At 37.3% G+C, this 22,045-nt stretch overlaps 1 protein-coding gene across 6 annotated transcripts in view; it reads right to left on the reverse strand.

The window, feature by feature from the left end:
- LOC126281932 (neurobeachin) overlaps window positions 1-22,045 on the reverse strand; it is a 2,071,601-nt gene that overhangs the window by 817,342 nt on the left and 1,232,214 nt on the right. For all 6 annotated transcript variants that reach the window (XM_049981271.1, XM_049981272.1, XM_049981275.1 and 3 more), the window contains 2 exons: window positions 6,848-7,051; window positions 242-372 (listed from right to left, as the gene is read on the reverse strand). In XM_049981271.1, coding sequence (XP_049837228.1) covers window positions 242-372; window positions 6,848-7,051 — 335 coding nt within the window. The remainder of the gene's footprint in view (window positions 1-241; window positions 373-6,847; window positions 7,052-22,045) is intronic.

Consider the following 22,045-nt stretch of genomic DNA (forward strand, 5'->3'; position numbering starts at 1 on the left):
CTCCTTGCACATGCTTTGGAACCACAAATAAAAAGAAAACTGTGTTTTGCCTGACAACTCCACTTAATAGGGAGCAAAGGGAAAATAACAATATGCTTTAGAGGCAGGAACTAATATGTAACAGTAACTCTGATACTACTTCTATAAATATTGTTGACTACCATATTAAAAAGCAAAATAAGATATACACATTAGCATCAATAGCTCTACAACAGGACATACTAAATTGAGTTATGGAGACCTTAAGAGATGGTGGTCCACTCGAATGAGTGTCGTGGTCAGCCAGGACAGATGAGTTATTTTCATCTACGACTATTACTTCATATTCACCATCGTCATGAGAAAGTTGTTGGCATATTTCACGAGGGTGAGCTGAAACACAAAGGAGTAAATATGATTAATTTTTAACTAATACAGGATAAGGAATGAACTTAAATGTTGTTACATACAGTTATTTTTAAAATAACAAACATGTCGTTCTTAGTGAAAGGTTATTCTCCTCTCCTTACCACTGTTTGTGTCCTATTTAGTGAGACACCTCTGCCAGTTTAAACATTTTTCATCATTTTGATTATATTTAAAGTTGAAAACCAAAAAAAATGTTCACAATCAGCTACCTTCCAAATGTACATCTGCTTCTCATTATTTCCATGTATAGCCACATGATTTTATTCCGTATGTCTGGCACAAGATATTTCATTGGTAACAAAGAATAAGTACTAATATGACAACATATTCCAAGCTATCGTGTAAAACAGTAGGTAACTGACCATTAGGAGTTGTGTCCATATGTGGCAATCAGAAATGAAGGTCTGATAGAAAATAAAAGTTATTCACATATTTATGTATAAAAAGACAAGATTGCTGAATCATCTCTAGCAACGCGTCAATTGAGAGCAACTGCCCCCCCCCCCCCCCACCCCCATAGTTTTCTTTCATTACTTTCATCTTGTGATATAATAACAATATGCTGCTAGAAGAAAAGTGCAGTAACCTCAAGGACAACGCCACTTCATGAAATATCATGTGACAAGTAGTACATCTTTGTAGGAGTATATGTAAACAGTTTTAGATCAAATTAAATACACATGTCAAGAAAAAAGATGCCCGAATAGTCACAGCAGTACACTGTGTACCCACTCCGATGGCAATGCAGGAGTGTATTCTCACATACAAATGATTGTTAAGGCGCCAAATGCCATCTTGCAATATACTGTCCCAAGCAGCTTGCACCTTTTGTTACAATTCGGGAATTGTCCTTGCAGGCTCTGGACAATGAATAAGTTTCCAGTTCATGATTGCCCATAAGTGTTCAACGGGAGAGAGATTTAATCATCTTGCTAGCCAGGTCAGTGGTTGTAAGCCATGAAGAGCATGCTGTGTCACAACAGCCATATGTGTGGAAGTGTACTATCCTGCTCAAAAAACACACCACATTCCTGTCAAAGAAATGGCAATAACGTTGGACAAACAACCTGCACAATGCAGTGGGCACCTGTTATTTTACCCTGCACAAATCAAAATGTGACCTCGAGTTGTAACTGATGCAACCCTCCTCCCTCCCTCACACCATGAAGCCTGGGATGGAACCTACGAGTCGCAAGCAAATACACACTGGAATAGTCTGTCACTTGCATGCAGACAGAATCTACTCTGAAATGATAATCAAATCAAGACCCTAAGCTGTCGACAGGCGTTGATATACATCAACGGGGACAGTTGAAAATGTGTGCCCCGACCAGGACTTGTACCTGGGATCTCCTGCTTACATGGTAGATGCTCTATCCATCTAAGCCATCGAGGGCACTGGGGGTAGTGCGTCTGCAGGGATTTATCCCTGGCACGCTCCCCATGAGACCCACATTCCCAACTTAATGTCCACACACTAATTCGTAGTGCCCCTGCCCATTACACTCATTACTTACGGCAGACAATCTTACCGAGACCCGTATGAGTTTGGACAGTGCGTGTGCATCCAATACAGAAGAAGAAGGTCAATGGCCACTTAGCCCTAACTATATGAAGATGGTATCTATTTTTTTCGGACATGTCCAAAAGAACAGATACCGTCTTCATACAGAATCTACTATTGTCACTGAAGACAACTGTGTGCCATTCCACTCACCAGTTGACTTTTTCATGACAACAGGGTTGCCAGGATTGTGGTGTCATGGTGTCAGTAGTAGCCTGGCCTGAGGCATTCATTATCTTAGTCTTGCTGCAAGCATATGCTTCCCAATGGTTCTTGGTGATACATTGTGTGCAACGTGTGCCCTGATTTCTTCCCTGGACGATGTGTGGTTGGCCACTGTTGCTCTCACAATGTATCAATGTCGATGTGCATCTGTACTGCGAGGACATCCAGAACCTGGTCTGTGTAAGGGAATGTTCCAAAGACTACTGCTAAAAGCAGCAACATACCACCAATATACTGTGCCTAGCATGTCCAGCAGCTCACTGATATGTCCATCTAGCTTCCAGAAGGCCCATAATGTGACCCTGTTCAAATAGTTGAACTTATCCAACATGAGTACGTACTCATCCTTGCGGCATGGTTATACCCTGCAATGAATGTTGCAAGCACTGTTCATCTCTAAACTCACCAATATTACTACTGCCTGTTGTGTCAAAACTGAGGGTGCACAGAAAGTTCTCCTGAATGCCATCCAATAGCCAATGACTGTGAAAAATGAATCCCTAACACTACAACCCCTCAGTATGCACAGTCCTTGAAGGTGTTACATTTTTTCCAGGAGTTTGATAAAAATTCACAGTTTCATAAATCAGCACTCAACGAGACATTCAACTTCAATTACTTTAATAAATACTCAATGATGCTAACGTTCTCATGGAATAACAAGAAACCATGCTGACAACTTGGTGTATTGTTCCAATGAATGGACTTGAAATCGTCACACTACACATTCAGAAGAAACACTGCAAACTATTCATTGCTTATTCTATGTGTGCCTAATACCTTATTGTATGTTACCCAGATTTCAAGACACCAGTTACCTAAGCTGCACACTGCCACTGCTCCTTGGATCATCTAAATCACTAATTTGCAAGAAGCTTATCCTCAGTGGATAGAAAAGTTATACTATATCTGTTTCTACAGTTTCACCTCTAGAGTTCATAGATACAGCAGACTATCTGCACTTGTTGTAAGTTGTTTCCTTAAGTGAAACTTAGTACTAAGCACAAAACAATTTGTTTTCCAATTGCAGATTCATGATACTTTTTATTAAAAATCTTATAAGAAGTTAACAGTCGAGAATAATATTGCATTCTGATTAGTAATTGGTTTTTACTGCTCAAACATGTTTCAATGGTGTTGTACACCTACAGTGGGCATTTCCTTTTATATTGAAAACACCCACTAAAGATTATATACCTGAACTGAAATACCGGTATGTGATTATTAATAAAAGTGCAGCACTCTTCTTAATAGCTAGAGCATATTGTTATATTTCATTAAAAAAACACATAATTTATTTGTGATAGTAAAAACTGAAAAACTCTGCCTTATAAGACAGTGATCTTTAGTAAATTACTTATTTATTGTCCTGAAATCATAGGAAAATGGAGCATTCAGAAATCCACGATAGAAAATACCCTTTAAATGTTGACTTGCTTCTGGTATTAACTGGTAAGAATGCTCTTTCGTAATTTCTAAATGTTCTAATCACTAATGAAAAATGATGCTCTCTCTCTCTCTCTCTGCTCAGTCTTAATTAATGGAATCCTATTCCCATCTGAGTTGCCAATGGCACCTACTATTGGCCGATTTACATTTGTAATCTACAAGCTTCATATAGAGCAGTAATTCTTCATTAAGATCATTAAATTAGTCAGCAAACAATTTTATTAAATAATTTTTCTTTGCCCTGCAAGACAGAATAAATACTGAGAAGATTTAAAGCAGTTCTTACATTAATGAGCAAATGTGGACTTTCATGAACAAAGCTAAGAAAAAATATTATTAAAAGAAATTAAGTTTCATGAAGCATAGAGATAACTGGAAAGAAATGCGGTAAAATCAATAAACTGGCACTGAAAAATGAAAATCACAGCTGTCCTTAGGGTTAATGGGTAACACTCCCTAGCAGCATAGATAGAATATTATAAGACAAAACACAAGAGTGATATATTTCATTTTCATTTCATTTATTATCATCCTTTTCATCATTTACATGATATAGGAATTTTTTTACCAATAAAGCAACACTTCTGCAACAGAAGGATTCTATATTTCTGCAACATCAGAATTGTATATTGCACATTAGGTACTGATAGCTTCTGTTACTTTAATACTGAAGATAAACATTTCTCAAACAAATTTGTCTGTGATGTATGAACAATAGCTACAAGCCTTAAACAATGAAAAATCCATGACAGAATAACAACAACATGAAAAGAATTTGTTGCTACTCTCCATGTAGAGAGGCAGTGAGTGGCAGACAGGAACATCTATCAGACTAAGTTCTTCATCACTCTCTCTCTCTCTCTCTCTCTCTCTCTCTCTCTCTCTCTCTCTCTCACACACACACACAAACACACACACACACACACACACACACACACACACACACACACACATTCTCATGAACACAAATCACACATGTGGGCACTGTTGTCTCAGGGCATTTAGGACCGCCTGCAACTATATCAGAAGTGAAAAGTGATCTCTACTGAGGTGTGTAATGTGGTTACCAAAGAAGCATGGGTAAAAAGAGGGGGGTGGGCATAGTAGTGTAGGGATGCAGGAAAATCATAGTGATTCATGTAGGAGAGTGAAGGAATGTGGTGGGGATAGGGTAGTGTGCTGCTAGGTGCAGCATTGGGAGGCTGTGCTGAGGGGAAGCAGGGGAGAGCAAAGAGGAAAGTAGAGGAGGGGAAACCAATACGCAAGTGAGCTAATAAGATAGAAAGCATGTTTATAAAGCTGGAGAGGAAATGGGAAAGGAGATAAGAAGACCGGGGGCGGGGTTATGGGAAGTACAGCTACATTGCAACGAGAGCTCCCACCTGTGCAATTCAGAAATGTGATGTAGGAGGGAAGCATCCAGATGGCAGGGGCTGTGGAGCAATTATTGTAATCAAGCATATCGTGTTTGGTGACCTGCTCAGCAACTGGGTGGTAGGTAACAATTAGGTGCTGGCAGTTCATGTGGACAGATAGCTTGTTAGCTGTCAAGCCTGCATTGAATACAGTGCAGTGGTTGCAGTTAAGTTCATACATCAAGTTGTATCCACTGTACTGTATTCAACACAGGTACGATAACTAACAAGGTATCTGTCCCAATGAATGGTTACCACCAAAATGCAGTCAACAGGCACCAGGTACACCCTATTGTTGAGCATGCTGCCCACAACAATTTGCTTGACTTCAATGACTGTTTCATCGTCTGTGGCTTCTAGATGCTTCCCATCAAAATCAGCTTTTCTCAGTTGCACAGGTGGGGAATTCTCACAGCAAACATCCTTCATTCTCATAGTCCCCTCCAGCCTCAATCTCCAAAGGTCCTTGACCTCCACCTGCCTATCCCCCTCCCTCCCGTACCTCTAACCTACACGTCCCTTCTAACTCAGCTGCAAAACCTACATAGACCTTCCCCTTCTCTATGTCCCTCCTCTCCCCCGTGCTTCCCTGGCCTCCCCAACACAGCCTCCTGATGCTGCTCCTGGCAGTCCACCATCCTGTTCCCATCACATTCCTGAACACTCTCACCGGCATCACTTGCATCTTCCCGCATCCCTGTCCTGCCTTGTTCCCCCTCCCTACCCCATGCATCTTGTGTACTCACACTCCCCACCCAAGCAAAGATCGCTGCTCACTATCGATGCAGATGCATTTGGGCCTTAGTGTACATAGATGACAGTGGTCATGTGTGTGACTTGTTACTGTGTGAATACTTGAGAGTCTTGTTTTGGCTATGTCTGATAAAGACTTATTCCCAGTACAGTAGGTGAACAACATATAGCAATATTTTTCACTGTAGCTGCCATTCAAACCCTCTTCTATGTGGAGAGGATCAACCCATCCTTTACATACAAATGTCAATTCGAGAAAAATACAAAACATAGGACAAGACCTCTGAGCAGATTGTATTATTGCAATAAACCTGTCAGTACCATTCTGGTACAATGACAGTCGGCAAGCTTTGTAACAAAAATAAAAGAATGAAATCTTTGAGCTGCACTCAGAGAAACAAAAATACAGAGTTTTCATTGAAATTGTTACAGAGTTGATATAAGTATAAGACACCTAACAGTGGGCTGCAGTATGTCATCACGGGTACTGAAACTCTTGCTCAACTACGTATGATATGCAAGACGATTTTTAATATTCTATTGATTCAAGCATATGAAAAACAGCACAGTGGTTCAAACGATAAGAAAATTTTGCAAATGCTGTATAAATTATACAATTAAATACATGTACTTATGATCATCTTCTGTTGTATAATCCACTACACAAGACACAAAATTTACTGAAACCAATATATATCAACAGTGACATGCAAATTATATTTTTTTGTGCATGTGGTACAATATTTTCTCAAGAAACAGTTGTAAAAAAAATTACAGGCAACAACATGCAGTCAAAAGCATTTTCTAAATAATGACATACCCTAAAGAGAACATGCACTGAAGCAAATGTCTGTCACACAAAAGAAATTAAAGCAACATGAACCATTAGTAATTTTGAAAAAAATATACATCAAAATTGCAAACTCTTGGGGTAGCAGAGCAAGCACACACTAAAACACACAGTTTAAAAACATTCTGCCTATAAACATCCACAAACAATTTAATTTCAATCACTGCTTTTAATAAGAATTACCTTGATTATTTATGGTTGAGTTCCTATACCTAGTTGGCACATGATTGTTGTTGTTGTTGTTGTTATTGTTGTTGTTGTTGTGATTTTTGTAAAAAGGATGACGGCGAAGGAAAGGCTGTTGAACAGCATTGGGATGAGACCCAGGAAGGAACTGAGGATAAACATGATGGGACCACTGTGGGAAGAGAGGCCTCGCTCCAGTCTCTATTGGCCAGCATGAAGAAAAACAGAAAAAAGCAATAGCATACCGAATGTTAAAACTTTCAAATTCTGTTACTTAAAATTGTATATGAAGGCAACAGAGCAAAACACACTGAATAAGAGACATACTTTCTTCTCTGTGTTAACACAAGCTCTTAAATTCCTGAACATCTGACTACGACAAAAACACAAAAAAATTCTTTTAAAAGTGTCAACCACTTTAAAGGGGGTGGAGATTCTCTAGGGAAAGATCAACACCAATACAAAAGAATCAGAAAGTTTCATATCAAAACTCTAAACATTCAGAGAGGAAAATCAATTGCATAACCAAGTGTCAAACCATAACAAAAAAGGTAAGTGATACATCTACAACACCTACAATTTATGTATATTTTTCATCACAAGTCTGCTCTATCACTATGAATCGAATAGTGTCATCCTTGCATTCCTGGAAATTGTATTATGAAATTTTGATCTACCTACAGCTAGTCAGTCATTCATTACCAACAGTAATTATGTGAGGGAGATGAGTGTCAACATTAGAAGTAATTATTCATAAAGATTCACATTTTCCTTGGACTCCTGAAAAAAGGCTACCAGGTAATCTCTGTACACAAACAGAGAGAAATTTAAATTTGTCTAGTTCATTTATTTTATACACTCATCTCCAAGTCAAATCAACACTCTCACTACAGTAGCAGTCATGCCCAACTTCCTTTTTCGTATGAAAAAAGAACACCATAATAAGTATTTAATAGCATGCATATTACACACAGATTTCTGAAAAATGCTCTAACAGGTCTTGTGATTATCCTTCTCTGCTATGCAAAGAGTTTTGATTAAGAAATGGAGAAACGACAGATTATATCAAATACACCAAATTACATTATGATGAAGTTAGATATCAACTTCCACATGAAGTACATAGTGACACATGTAGATGTACATCTGTTGGCACTGTGCTTCAAAACCAGTACTTTTTGCAAAACCGTCTTACAAAACTTTTAAATGCAAATCAAACAAAGCAGCATTGCACTAAATTGAGTGATTCTTCCCCGTAACTGACAAAGTTTCCGAACTGTGAATGCATCTGATAACTTATGGTGACAGTGCTCATAACAGAAAATGTAAATCAATCATTAGTGTAATGAGGTACACAGACACAACATATGGAGATTTTTGGTTGATATTCTAGGTGCCACACAAATTCACATTTACCATTTTGCTTTGCAATACCTCACGGAAAAATGAAAGTTTTGCACAACAATAATAAAAGTTTTACATGTTTTACCAGCTGAACAAACTGCCTTGAGATACTATGTTCTGCAGTTACTCATAGAATTCACACTTAAAAACACAATAAAGGCTATAAACTGGTGAAGGTCTTCATTGGCATACCAAAAACTGCAGCATACCTGCAGAAACGTCTCACGACTCATAAAAGTAAATTGAGCAAAACCATAAAACTCCTTCATCCACAGTCATAAAATATAAAAATTGTATGAATTGTAATGTATAGCTAACTACAAAATTGACAACACAGGCTGGGGGAGACAGCCTAATAAAAAAACATGATAACCACATTTCAAAGTAACAAAATAAGAGAAGGAATATGATGTATTTATAAAAATGTGCAGATGTGAAGATTAACAACTGCCATCAAAAATATACGGACATATGCTGAACCCAAGAAAAATGTGACTGAAAGAATGCTTCATAATTTTGAAGGTTATGGAGAGCAACCCTGACCAAAAAATAGCAATAATTTTCCATCACATTCGAAGTTCTTTACTCTGCTGGAAAAACATTTTTATCTATAGAATCAGTAAATGTAACCACTCACTGAAGAAGAAAACCATGAGTGGTGGTTGACAGAATACAGGAGATACGTAAATGGTAGATTAGAATATCATCTTTTGTTCTTCAGAGTACACAAACACTAAAAGCAACATTGCCTGGGAAATGTGGACAAAATGTGTGGTTGGTAGTGTTCACACAATGTCTCAAGCCAACTGGACAAAGTTACTTTTTTGTGTGTGACTTTTGAAAGAGAACAAAAATTAGTAAGCTCACCTAACATGTTCCAGGTATAGTATGTGTATCTATATTTCTTCTAACAGCTCCAACACACTCTTTATTTATTCAATTGTTTGTATTCCACCTACGATATTCAGAATGGAAGAATCATTTTACTGTCTCAATCTGGTGAGTCATTCATTTGATAAGGGTGAAAACTGAGTACTTGTGAGAAATCACTGTACAGATACTTATCCACTCAAGCATTCTCAATACATCTTCATATCATGGTAGCATATGCAAAGACAGAGCTCTCTGCAAACTGAATGATGGTAAAATCTATTTCTTATTGATCTAAATCGGATGGCCACAATGACAAACAAAGGGAACTTTGACTAGTTTTGCACAAATCTAATGATGAAAAACACTGCAAGGAGGATTTGCACATCCACTGGCAGTTTAGGACACTCCATAATATTTCCTTCAATTCTTATTAAAGGCAAATGAAGATGTAATTAGAACATTTAAATTTTAACCAAAGGGAGATTTGCAAGAATTATTTTTTTTCTTTTAAAATGGTAAGCCATGATGTAGTAACTGCAGTTGCATGAAATAATTAATTTCTGTCTGTTTATTCGGTATAGTGAATAGAAAAGAGGTCTACTTAAAATCAATTGTTGACAATCATAGTACCATCTGAAATAAAGGTGAAGAGAAGACCACAAACAATTGCCCTCATACTATAAGAAAGGTGTTCCAAGTTGCCACTCTGATGAAGGAAAACAAAAGAAGGATCATAAAGTAATTCTATAATTCTATCTCAAAGAGATTTATTCTCTTTTTCACCACGTTCAAATCATATATTTTATATAACCAAGACAGTAATGCCTCTCTGAGGCACTTCTTCTGCAATGTGTTTGTACTTTGCTCCTCCACCTCTCCATCCACATTTTTAAATATTCAAGGAAATATAATATGCTCTGTCATCTGTTATGAGTATTTTAAGAATATCCTAAAAAATGTTCAGAATAAAAAAATAGATGAAATTATCTTCATAAATCATCATAAATAAAGAGAAATACCCCACAAAATGAGGTTCCATCATGATATAAAAACAATATTATTTGGAGGACAGATGTGTACTCCAAAATTAAGAAAATTAATTTAGAACCATGGAAAACCTACTCTTAAGACTCCAGTGCCACATTTTTAGATTTCCGAAAAGCTGTTGACATGGTATTGTATTTGTATTTGTATTTCTTTATTGGTCCTGTAAATCGTGTTTAGGTACATATTTTGCACAAACTATGTAGGACAAGTCAGACTGTTAACAAAGGTACAAGCATACAGAACACATTCCCAGATATGTGTGTGTCTTGAAGACTTCTTCAGTAATAGACCCAGATATGTTGTCCTCAATGATGAGTTTTCATCAGAGATAATAGTATTGCCAGGAGTGTCCAGGGAAGTGTGATAAGACCACTATAATTTTATACATACACAAATGATCTGGCAGACAAGGTGGGTAGCAATTTACAGTTGTTTGTTGACGATGCTGTGGTGTACAGGAAGATTCAAATATGAGTGACTGTAGGATGATACAAGATGATTTAGACTAGTCAGAGTGACGAATGGCAGCTGGCTATAATGTGGAAAAATGTAAGTTAATATGGATTAATAGGAAAAGCAAACCCATAATATTCGGACACAACATTAGTAATGTTGTACCTGACATAGTCAGGTAGTTTAATATCTAGGCATAATGTTGCAAAACTATATGAAATGGAAAAAGCACATGAGGATTGTGGTAAGGAAGGTGAATGGTCAGCTTCAGTTTATTTGGAGAATTTTAGGAAAATGTGGTTCATCAGTAAAGGAGACAGCATTAGCATGCTAGTGCGACCTACTCTTGAGTAATGCTTGAGTGTTTGAGATCTGCACCAGGTCAAATTAAAGGAAGACACTGAAGCAATTCATAGGCAGGCTCCTAGATTTGTTACCAACAGGTTCAAACAACATGATAGGTTCAAACAACATACAAGTGCTGCAGAGATGCTTCAGGAACGCAAGTGGGAATCCCTGGAGTGAAGGCAACATTCTTTTTCAGGAACAACAGAGAGATAATTTAAAGAACCAGCATTTGAAGCTGACTGCAGAACAATCCTACTGCTGCCGAAACATTTCATTTAAGGATCATGAAGATGAGAGAGATTAGGGCTCACATAGAGACATACAGGCAGCCATTTTTTCCTTGTTCTGTCTGTGAGTAGAACAGGAAATGAAATGACTAGTAGTGATATAGGGCACCCTCCTTCAGACACCTTACGATGGCCTGTGGAGTGTGAATGTAGATGTAGATACATATAAACATGTAGTGTGAAGACCCTAAGCAAGTGACTCAGCCGAATGTAAAATTATCATAATTTCACTAGACATGTTGACCAGAAGAGTGTGATTGTAGTACAGAGATGAATAATGGAAAATGTATCTATTAATTCTGATATAAAATACGTGATAAACAGATACATTGAAACATTCATGGTACATTCCTCACACATTTATGTTAGAACTAATTTTCCTCAGCTCTTAATTGTACATCAGTGACGATAAGTACATAGAAACCAGTTTTCCACATGAAATCCTTTCTTACATGAGAAATTGAAAAGGCCTTTCATTAAGGTGCAATACTTCTGTGTTTTGTATGGGACAGGTGAACATTTTCCCTTGCCGCCATGTTCTCCACACCTAAACCCATTAGAGCTGTTTCACACAGCGGCATCTGATAGCTATTACATATCAGATTTATTATTTGCAATAAAAAGAAAAGATAAGTTGCTACTTTCCACACAAATGACATAACAAAAAGAAACTTACACATTAGCTTTTGGCCAAAGGCTTCATCAGAAAAGGAAACACACACACACACACACACACACACACACACACACACACACACACACACACACATATTCATTCACACAAGCAAGTACACCTCATGCACATGACTGCCATCTCCAGCAGCTTGGTCCATCTTTTTGTTGTGTCTGTCTGCAACATAATGTGTCATCTTCATGGTAAGCAGCAATCTATCTTTTCCTTACTTTGTTGATATTCCAACCAGGAGTTTCAATTGTTTAAATTTATTATTTATTTACTTTTATTTATTTATTTCATGTTCTGTTCATCCATGCAGTGATCTGTAGTACAAGAAACACAATGTCTTTATCTCCATATTGTGGAAGGCTGTGAACCAAGACACAACACTATAGCAATATAACAGGCATTCAGAATTCAACGTGAAGGCGGGTTGTTGCGTACTTCAAAGAAGAGCATTATGAACATCTCGTGTAAGAAAGAGCTTTAGGTAGTTTCCTCGTACATTCCGTTCCTGGGTATCATATGATTAATGTATTATGAACAGTTACACAAAATGAGTTCTAAAATTAAAATAAAGCATTTCCAGACTCATGTTCATGTAAAATACTTAAAATTTTGTAACTGTATGTAATTTGTCCAGGAATTTTAGCTGTCTCTTTTGGTTACACTCTGTATATAAAGCATTTAGGAAACAAATATGTATTACATCACACCATGATAGGGCATGTAATGTAGTTTGTTGATTAGACAACATTTATTGTGTATATAGTACTTATTTCTGAGTTTCATGGGGCTATTAGAAGATAGGATCTCTTCTGGTGAATCAGCTGAGGTTTACATAGCTGTTTCATTGCACACACATGAGAATAGCATTCTGCATTTGTAATTGTTTTTGAACTTGATCTACTGTAAGATTAGACTGAAGTGATCATATGGCATTTATTGGCCAGGATATCCCCTTCAGGGTTCGGCCGCCATATTGCAAATCTTTTTAGAATTATGCACCATTTGTGCATTACAACTGTCAGATTAACGTCATTGAAAGTATTTTTTGTGAGTGAATTCTATATAAGAATGGAATCAAGTTGTGTTTGGTGTGGGTTGAGCCTGACAATTTATGTAAACAAGATTGTTTTCAAAATTTACCATTTTATATTGAAAAATCAGAGTGAACTTGAACCCATTTTCAATGAGCAAGTAACTACAAGTAGTGATAGGGCACCAATTCAAATTTTTTATCTTTTTACTTATGTACCAAAGCGGAGCAGTGGAATTCTTTTGTCTATTCTATATATAGTGCACGACACACTTCTTAAAATACTGTGGTGTACCAATTAGTTTCACTCACTGGCATGCTGCAGGTCATCACTTCAGACCCAACCACCAGCAATTATATGTTATTTAGCATTTATCATTTCTGGAATGTTCTCAAAAGTTCATATGTTTGTATATTCTGCGATATTCAATGCCTGTATAAATGGCAGCACTCTCCATCGAGGAGTTCTGTTCTGTTCTCACTGTAAATTAGTGCCCATAGCAATGGTGTTTCTAATGCTAAGTGTTGTATTTCATTTCTGATCCTACTTTCATAATTGGACCTGACGCTATTTACCACATGACTATATTTTATAAAAATGAAATGTAAATGAGAACAGATTACAGCCCCCCCCCCCCTTTCTCTCTCTCTCTCTCTCTCTCTCTCTCTCTCTCTCTCTCTCTCTCTCTCTCTCTCTCCACCCACTCCCCCTTCCGTGCGTGCGTGTGTGTGTGTGTGTGTGTGTGTGTGTGTGTGTGTGTGTGTTAAAAGTGAGAGAGAGAGAGATTTCATACAAAAGTTAAGCAGTTTATCATTTTTTTATGTGCCTGACCTCTGGTCAGCATCTTCTATATTTGGTGAGTAGTAAAATATAATCTGTATTAAATTTTCTAGTTTAGCATAGTTTGTCAACCAAGAACCCGTTTTCAAAAGTTAAGGCAGAAGAGTATCCACTTCACTGGAAGGAATGGTGACTTACAGAACATCCCTGGAATATTACAGAGAGGACTGTCTCCAATATCAATAAATAAAGTGAATGAACAAAGTAAATCTCTTCTAGCTGTTTCAATGCTCGGTCATATTGTTATAACTGTATGGAAACGGTTATTCATTAAGAATGATATGAAGTCTGCAATATAATATCTAATTCTTTTACTGGCTTAGTCAACATGGCTGTAATTTATAGGAAACTGTAATTCAATATTTATCTTTTTACACAAGTTGCAGCAAAACAATCAGCAAAACAAAACATTTTAAATATACTGTAGTTATTTTGAACTACCAAATTATCATAAATATAAATGGTTAAACAGTTTATTATAAAAGACAATCAGAAAGTTTCCGTTTGAAGGCCGTACACAGAATCTGTACACCAATCATGCAAAATCATTGTGAGCAGTGAAACAATCATCCCAGATGCACCAGGTGTCTTGCTGCGTGAAGAGTCCGTAAATGTATGCTGCACATCCTCGTATGAAAAATATCGTAGACCCTTTAAGACACCAAAGATCTGATAATCACTTGGGGAGAGATCACAACTATAGGGTGGGTGTTCAAGTGTCTCTCACTAGTTGTTTGTACATAATGAATGAGGCTGGCCTCCCAGATCAACCGGCATCTTAAGCTGAATCATCACCAGCACAGAACTTGGTGCACCATTCCACAATGGTGGATTTTGACATACGTGCAGCCTCATACATATTCTTCATTCTCCAGTGGATGTCCAAAGATGTTTGTCCTTTGGCCACCAAGAAAAGAATAACAAAATGTTGATCCTGTTTGTTATATATGGTAATGACATTACCATAGTTCACATTTCTGAATTTACCGCATGCATACTCGAAAGACACAAATGCCACATTAATTCCTAGCCTACATATTTTGTGGATATATACACACATCAGAGCCACACTACACTGCATACCACTGCAGCAATGCCCTCAAATGGAAACTTTTTGATTGTCCATTATTCTATGCTTAAAAGGGCAGTGTATTATTTCAATGCATAGTAATTTTATTTAGTGGCTATAAAATTTATGTATTAGCAGTTTACAATAGCATGCATCACAAAAATTCAAGTGTATTGCAACAGACTATTAAAATACATAATATTTTTTTATGGTTTGTTCTGTTTTCTTTAAATAACTTGCCTACATTAATCGGTAAAATGCTAAAGTCAGTATAATTATATTACAGATAGAGATTAATTCATATGGTTTAAGGATTTTAATAGTCTCTCACTAGTTACAAAGATAGGGAAGAGAGCAGAGAAATATAATGTAACTAGCAATATGGGAAATGCATCTTTTGTGTGATCATGCCCATTTTATTTACCAATAGTTACATACACCACATACAGAAACTTGAGCTTTAGGCTGCCAGACACCCTGTATAGTGCCACATTATACTGAACTTTTGTAATGGAACATTAATTTTAGACACTTGTTACATAACTATTTCTTCTTTTTTTACTTTTACTATTTAGTCCCACATATAAAAACCGAAATAACGTTGTAAAATAATCAGCAAAATGAAGCAGTAAATATGAATGTTTATGTAATGTTGACTTTGGTGAAAATGTATCAGAAAGATGTTATTGTCACTGTACTGAAGTTAAAAAGACGATAATCAAAAATGAAACCTTGAGGTAAAGAAATCTTGAAAACAAATATTATTGGCCAAATGAATTAAAAATTCAATGTTTCATTTTACAAATTACTATAAATACCTTCAAGAAAGTGTTTGGTTCTAAAGAATGAAAGGAGAATTGGAACTTAACAGCTGTACTGATGACCTAATAAGTATACTCACTTTTTGTTAGGAAACAGCAAAAGCCATCTTCGAAACCATACGACTCTTTGACATGGTAAAAATGAACACCTGAAAATGTAAGTTTAAATAACCCAATCCCTGTTAATTTCTTTGCAGTTAGTGTTTTTTGTTTCAAGTGAGTCAATGTAGAACATATTCACCTGAAGAGGAGGAATTATGCTTTGAAATGTGACCCACCAAATCAAGTTATAATGAACAATTTATTGTTTACGTCTCTGTCAACAATAAATAAAATTACAGAATGAATTTTCACTCTGCAGTGGGGTGCGTTCCAATTTAAAACTTTTTGGCAGATCTCGGTAGCATGCCAGACTGGGCCTCCCACCCAGGACCTTTATGTTTCCCAGGCAAGTGCTCTATCACCTTTGCTATCCAAGCAAAAATTACATCCCACCCACACACCTCTGCTTCTACCAGCAATTCTCTCCCATTTTCCAGAGTTACTGACAGAAGTAGAGATGTGCTGGTGGGTTGTAAGTCTTGCTCTGATAGATCAGTCAGTAGAGCAACTGTCTCTGAAATGCAAAAGTTCCAGGTTTGACTACTGCTCTGCCACGAAGTTTTGATCTGCCAGAAAGTTTCACATAAATAAAATGAACATCTGTCAACAGTATGACGAAATATAAATACCTGCTGCAACAAAGAATGCTTCAATCTATCACAGTAAGCTTGCTGCAGTGACTTCACCACTGCGTTAACCAGTACAAACTTAGCAAAGGCAGTAGGAGAAAAGACAATCTCATTGCCCAAATTCATGTAAACATCCAGAACAGATCAAAGGGATCATGTACAAATTTTCTGAGAATGCGATGCAAGACTGGCGAGTTAAAATGTCTGCTGTTCATTAACTGAATCCAACTCTAATCACAATCAGTTTACTTATACTCTTTCCATAATGTCAAAGTTTTAGTAGTTTACAGAATAACTAAGTTTAAAAGTAGTTGCAACCAAAGCCTATTCTTAGATAATATGCATCTGCAATCAAATGTTTTCATGAAAAAACTGTTCTAAAATATAATATGATATGGAGGACATTGCCATCTGATGTAACAATCTGAACCATGTCACTTTCCAGAAAGCAGATTAAAATTGTAAGATCGACACTTGAATTTGAATCTTGCCACTCATAAGCAATGCTCTTACTGGATGAGTACCCAGGCATGAGTACCCTCTCAGCTCCAGTTCTGGAGTTTGGATAGTAGGAGAAAAGTGCTCACAGAAACAAAGCTGTCAGGGTGGATCATGAATCATGCCTAGATGCTCAAACAGTAAGAAGATGGTCCATGAATGACAAGATTCTGGAATCATGTTTGATTTTGCCGTACATAACAAAAAAATTCTATTTAATTTTTATGTTTTTGAGCTCTTGTATCCTCGTGTCAGCCGAGATCAGCTAAAATGCTGTAAACACACTTTGTATTCCTTCTACTTTCACTCTGATATCCTGAATCAAGTAGAAAATTGTCCTTAGCTCAAATTCAAATTATATAAAATGCAAATTGAGTTGAAACACATGTCGTAATTATGATGGGTGGCTTACTTGCACCATAACAAGTCAGCATTTGGTAAGTAGCTATCTCAGCTGAAGGCAAGCAGTAACAAGCAGCCTCAATGAGAAGTAGTCACATACTGGAACAGGATTTTTATTTGAAGTCATCTTTTGATGGCAACGTTGTTGCCAGTAATGCTGGAATTCTAATCATGAGCGTGTTTCATTCAGATGTTGATATCTGAGCTGCCAGTAAAACAAACACACAAACAATACATAGAGTGTTTCTTGTTATTAAACACAAAAATAACATCAGATCTCATGGGAAGCCTTGGATATAAATTTCAGGTAGATTTCAATAGTAAATCAAAAAATTAAAACTTACTGTACACAGTTCAATTTATTATATTAAACATTCTAATTTTAAACATGTCTATTTTCTGCTCAAGAACTCTTCTGTGTTCTGAGTAGTAATCAATCCAATTCATACTATTATCATGTCTGAGGATGTTATGAATTACCTTATGCTTTTAGCTGCTTTCACTATAATCACACTTTCAAGAGACATGACAAAGTATAAAAGAATAGATGAGAGTGATGAATCTTCTCACAGTCAGCTGTAATTCAGGGTATCTCTGCAATATGGACACTAATTTTCAGCTGCTTATAGTACAAGTGCTCATAATGAGTTAGTAATAACGTGTATTACTGCCTGACAACTAAATAATGATCACAGCAGATGCAACAAATAACCCACTAAAGACCAAGTTATTGTGCTGCATAAAGCAAGGCATAATGCTGACAATGTGTGTATGTGTAACAGAGTAATATAAAACTGAAAATGAAATGATGATCTGTTCTTCAAAGCTGCAAGCACCTACAATATATATAAAACTTTGTGCAACAAAATGGTCATGCAATAGTAGTAGTATTATATGCACTGATGTGGGGAAAGCTTTTTAAACAAAGCTAACTGTTGCAGAAGAGATGGTGTGTCACTTTTATATGATAACTAGCAACCCGCTTGGCTTTGCATGCATAGGACTAAGTATCTGTGGCTGGACCAATTGTCTGGCATAGTAGTAATTTTGTTTATGGGGCAATGCACAGAGTTATGATTAGCAAAGAGTTATGATTAAAAATCAGAAAATAATACTAGATAACAAAACAGCACCACTTTCACACAAATTAAATGATTTAAGTGGCAAACAGCCCTTCTCGGGCATATTGCAGCACTTAAAAGCATGAGTGAACTGCCCTACCACAAGCCAGTGGTAATGTGAACAACGCGTAAGAGGTGCCACGCCACTGCTCATTTGTCAGCAGAGTCGTTAAGCCAATCCGCCATGAGTATCAAAAAACCTACAGTGGTTCCTGGCAAGTGACTGTAATTCTTCATAGTTTAGCTAACTTCCACCAAATATTTGTAAAGTATATACACAAACTTTCCTCACAAATCAATGAATCTATTAGTGGCAGTTTTATCAAACTCCCTACAGTGGTTCCTGAGGCTAGATTGCATATATAGGCAGAAAAAGGTGGCAAGGGACTTTAATTCATAATATGTGTGGAAGGAGAATGTATGTAAATATGCATAGGTTCTCGTAATAATAATTTCATTAGGCTCTATGCCCAGATTGAAGTTTACAGTTAGACACCGCTTCGGTGACTTGAGTCTCCCTAGCTAATTATCCAACCAGAAAAAGATGACCTGAAGCAGAAACTCATTTAATTTCTAGCAAGTCTGCACATCATTGACAGGTGGTTGGTAGATTTAAAAACGTTGATAAAAAAACTGTGATCTGAACAGGGTTCAAGTCCGTAACCTTCTTGTTACCAAATCCACACTTCACCCCTAGACCTCCAAACCAAACTTTGATTCAACTCTGGGAAAATGAGGTCTAAAGTTTAACATGGAATCTGCACTACATTTTGTTTCTGGCAAATTTGCACATCACTGAGCAGTGAATGCTAGGTTGGAATACAGTGAAAAATCCGTGGTCCGACTGGGATTCAGTCCTGTGACTTTTAGTTGTCAGGCACGTGCTAGACTACCAGACCCGACCTAGATTCTACTAAAGCTTGAGTGTTGTGTGGCGTCGCAGAGGCTGTACCATTAAATGCCAATACCATCATTCTCACAGTAGCAGTGAACTTTAAATCACCATAGTTCTGTCAATTTCCACAAAATACCTGTAAATTATACACACAAACCTTCCTTGAGATTCAACCTATCTGCTAATAAAAACCAAATCAGAAACCCTACAGTAGATCCTGAGATCAGCTCACATGTACAGACAGAAGTGAGCAAGGAACTTCAGCTATACATAGAAGATGAGATGAACCTACAGAAACTTAATGCCTAAAGGTCCGATTAAAAAATTCCAAATGTATAGTCCCATAAGTCAATGAACATGCATAAAACTAATAAATTAAAATTTTGTATTTCTTTCCTGGGAGTACTAAATGTGTGTGAAAAACAGGAAATCCGTCACTCAATTTTCACATTTAATTTATGTCCCCAAATAACTCACTGATGGATTTATTTCACAAAAAAGAAAAAGAGAAAGGCAACAGGACCAATCTATTAGTGCAGGGCTCAAACATATTACTGGGTTCAGCTGTTCTACTTTTTCGCCAAAACTACTCTCCTGGTGGGAAAAAAAATTCACCTGGAAAGATAAAGTCAATTTTTATTTGATGATGGCATTTGCTACTTGAGGGCTAATAGATGTGCCGATAATGGCTTTAGCATCATTGACCAACAGACAGCTTACAGACATAGCTACCAGAGCACCATCTGTGTCTACCCTTTAACAGGGAATGCTCACAGCCAGAAGGCTTGGTGTGAGGCAAGCAGGCAACCACACAAACAGCCAGGCATGCTTTGTGCAGCCAACTGGTGAGTCTGAGATGGGCTACTTTCTGGCCTTCTGAGTAGCAGGATGGTCCTTTCGGAGAATTACTGCACAAGCTGGATGTGCTGTGCCAGTTGTGCAACAATACTAGTATAAGCAGTAACAGCAATATTCTCACACTCATGGATGAGGTTCCGGATGACCGTGCGGCACAGACGCCCACCAGGGTGTAACAGCAGAAGGGGCAGAATGTACATCAAACATAGTACATATAAGAAATCTTGTGACACTGTCACGAACCGGTTATTATCAGTGGGACTATGGGAATGCACACCTCTAACCTGTCATCCACTCACACCATAGCAATGATGTGCATGGCTTGACTGGTGCCCTCAGGGAATTGCTTAGAAATGGAATGGTGCACTGCAATCTTCAGCGATAAAAGAAGATTCTGCCTGCATGTAATTGAAGACTGTTTGCACATGTGAGTTAACGAGCATTTCACTCTCATTTAAGTATATGGCCGAAAGAGTCAGGAATTGTGAAACAAACCCTGTCATCCAGGACCATGTGCCACAAAGAGCGCAGATTTGCCATGACATGGGGAAATTCACAGATGTCTGTTGTGCTTAATGAGCCCAAAGTGCTGTAGTGCGCGAGTGAGACAGACAAGAACCTAGGTCATAGGGAAACCCAGTAGAAGGCGTTTGTGGCCAGGGAGACGTAGCAGTATTAAATATGGAGGACTTAAGATTGGCCATAAAGGGAAACATTAATGGAAACTATTTAATTCTGTAGCAATACAGAGAATGAGGCCACAATAATTTTAATCTACCATCCTTCATAAATTTTCGTGGTGATCGCAACAAAACTTGAATACTGATCATATCTATAATAGTTCAGGACTTACTGTTAAAGTGAAATAAACAATTTATGTAACAAAAACCTTAATGGTAAAATCTGAACGCTTTGGTCGATCTTAACGATCGACATTTCATATAGAAGCACATCATGAAAATGACAAATGCTGTAAATATCAACTCTATGACTTTATTTGTTTAAAAGATATAGTGAATTTAAATTACCAGTAACTTCAGTTAAGTACCAGATCATCATTTCCTCCACACAAAACACATTGAACAATGACAGCATGACATCTTACTGAATCATTAGGCAATAGAATATTTGTTATAAAGTTTAGTGCATAATAGTTACTTTTGTTCTTTATTTATTTATGAGAAAGCATATTGGTGCAAAGCTAAGAAGGAAACTGTATTGGTTTTATTTGAAAGAATTAAACGTTTATTATGTACTGGATATTATTGTTACTTTACTTAGAACATGAAAGTTGTCAAGCTTTGATTATTTAAATATGTTACAATGTACAATAGTGTAGAATAAGCTGTAGCCAATCAGATAGAAGGCTCCAGGAAAGGGAACTGCCCTAGCAAGGATATTTGGTGTGCGGGAAACGCAGCGAGGGATGGGTAGAGGGACAGTGCTGATGCAGGTGCGAAAGTGGGCAGTTCTGGTCTAAACACCAAAGGGTACAGTGATGGTGCAGACACAAAAGTGAACAGTTCAGTTGTGGTCTAGACACCAAAGGGACAGTTGGAATTGAGACATGAAAGCGGAAAGTTGCTCTTTAGGTAGCTAGGAAGTGAACCGACCTAGAAAATTTTGCGTTGTGTGGTATCGCAGGACTTGGTCTCTTGAGCAGTGAGCAGCCGCACACCTGGTATGAACTCTTAACTTTTTGTGTAGATATCAAGTTGGAGTATTGGACTTTTAATTCACGACAAGACTGTGAATGATTGAACTGTGTAAAATGGATATGCGCTCGAGTGTAACAGTAACTCTAAATATGACCACTTTCGTTATTAGAGTGC

Source organism: Schistocerca gregaria, chromosome 7 (assembly GCF_023897955.1).
Source record: "Schistocerca gregaria isolate iqSchGreg1 chromosome 7, iqSchGreg1.2, whole genome shotgun sequence".
Classification (NCBI taxonomy): domain Eukaryota; kingdom Metazoa; phylum Arthropoda; class Insecta; order Orthoptera; family Acrididae; genus Schistocerca; species Schistocerca gregaria.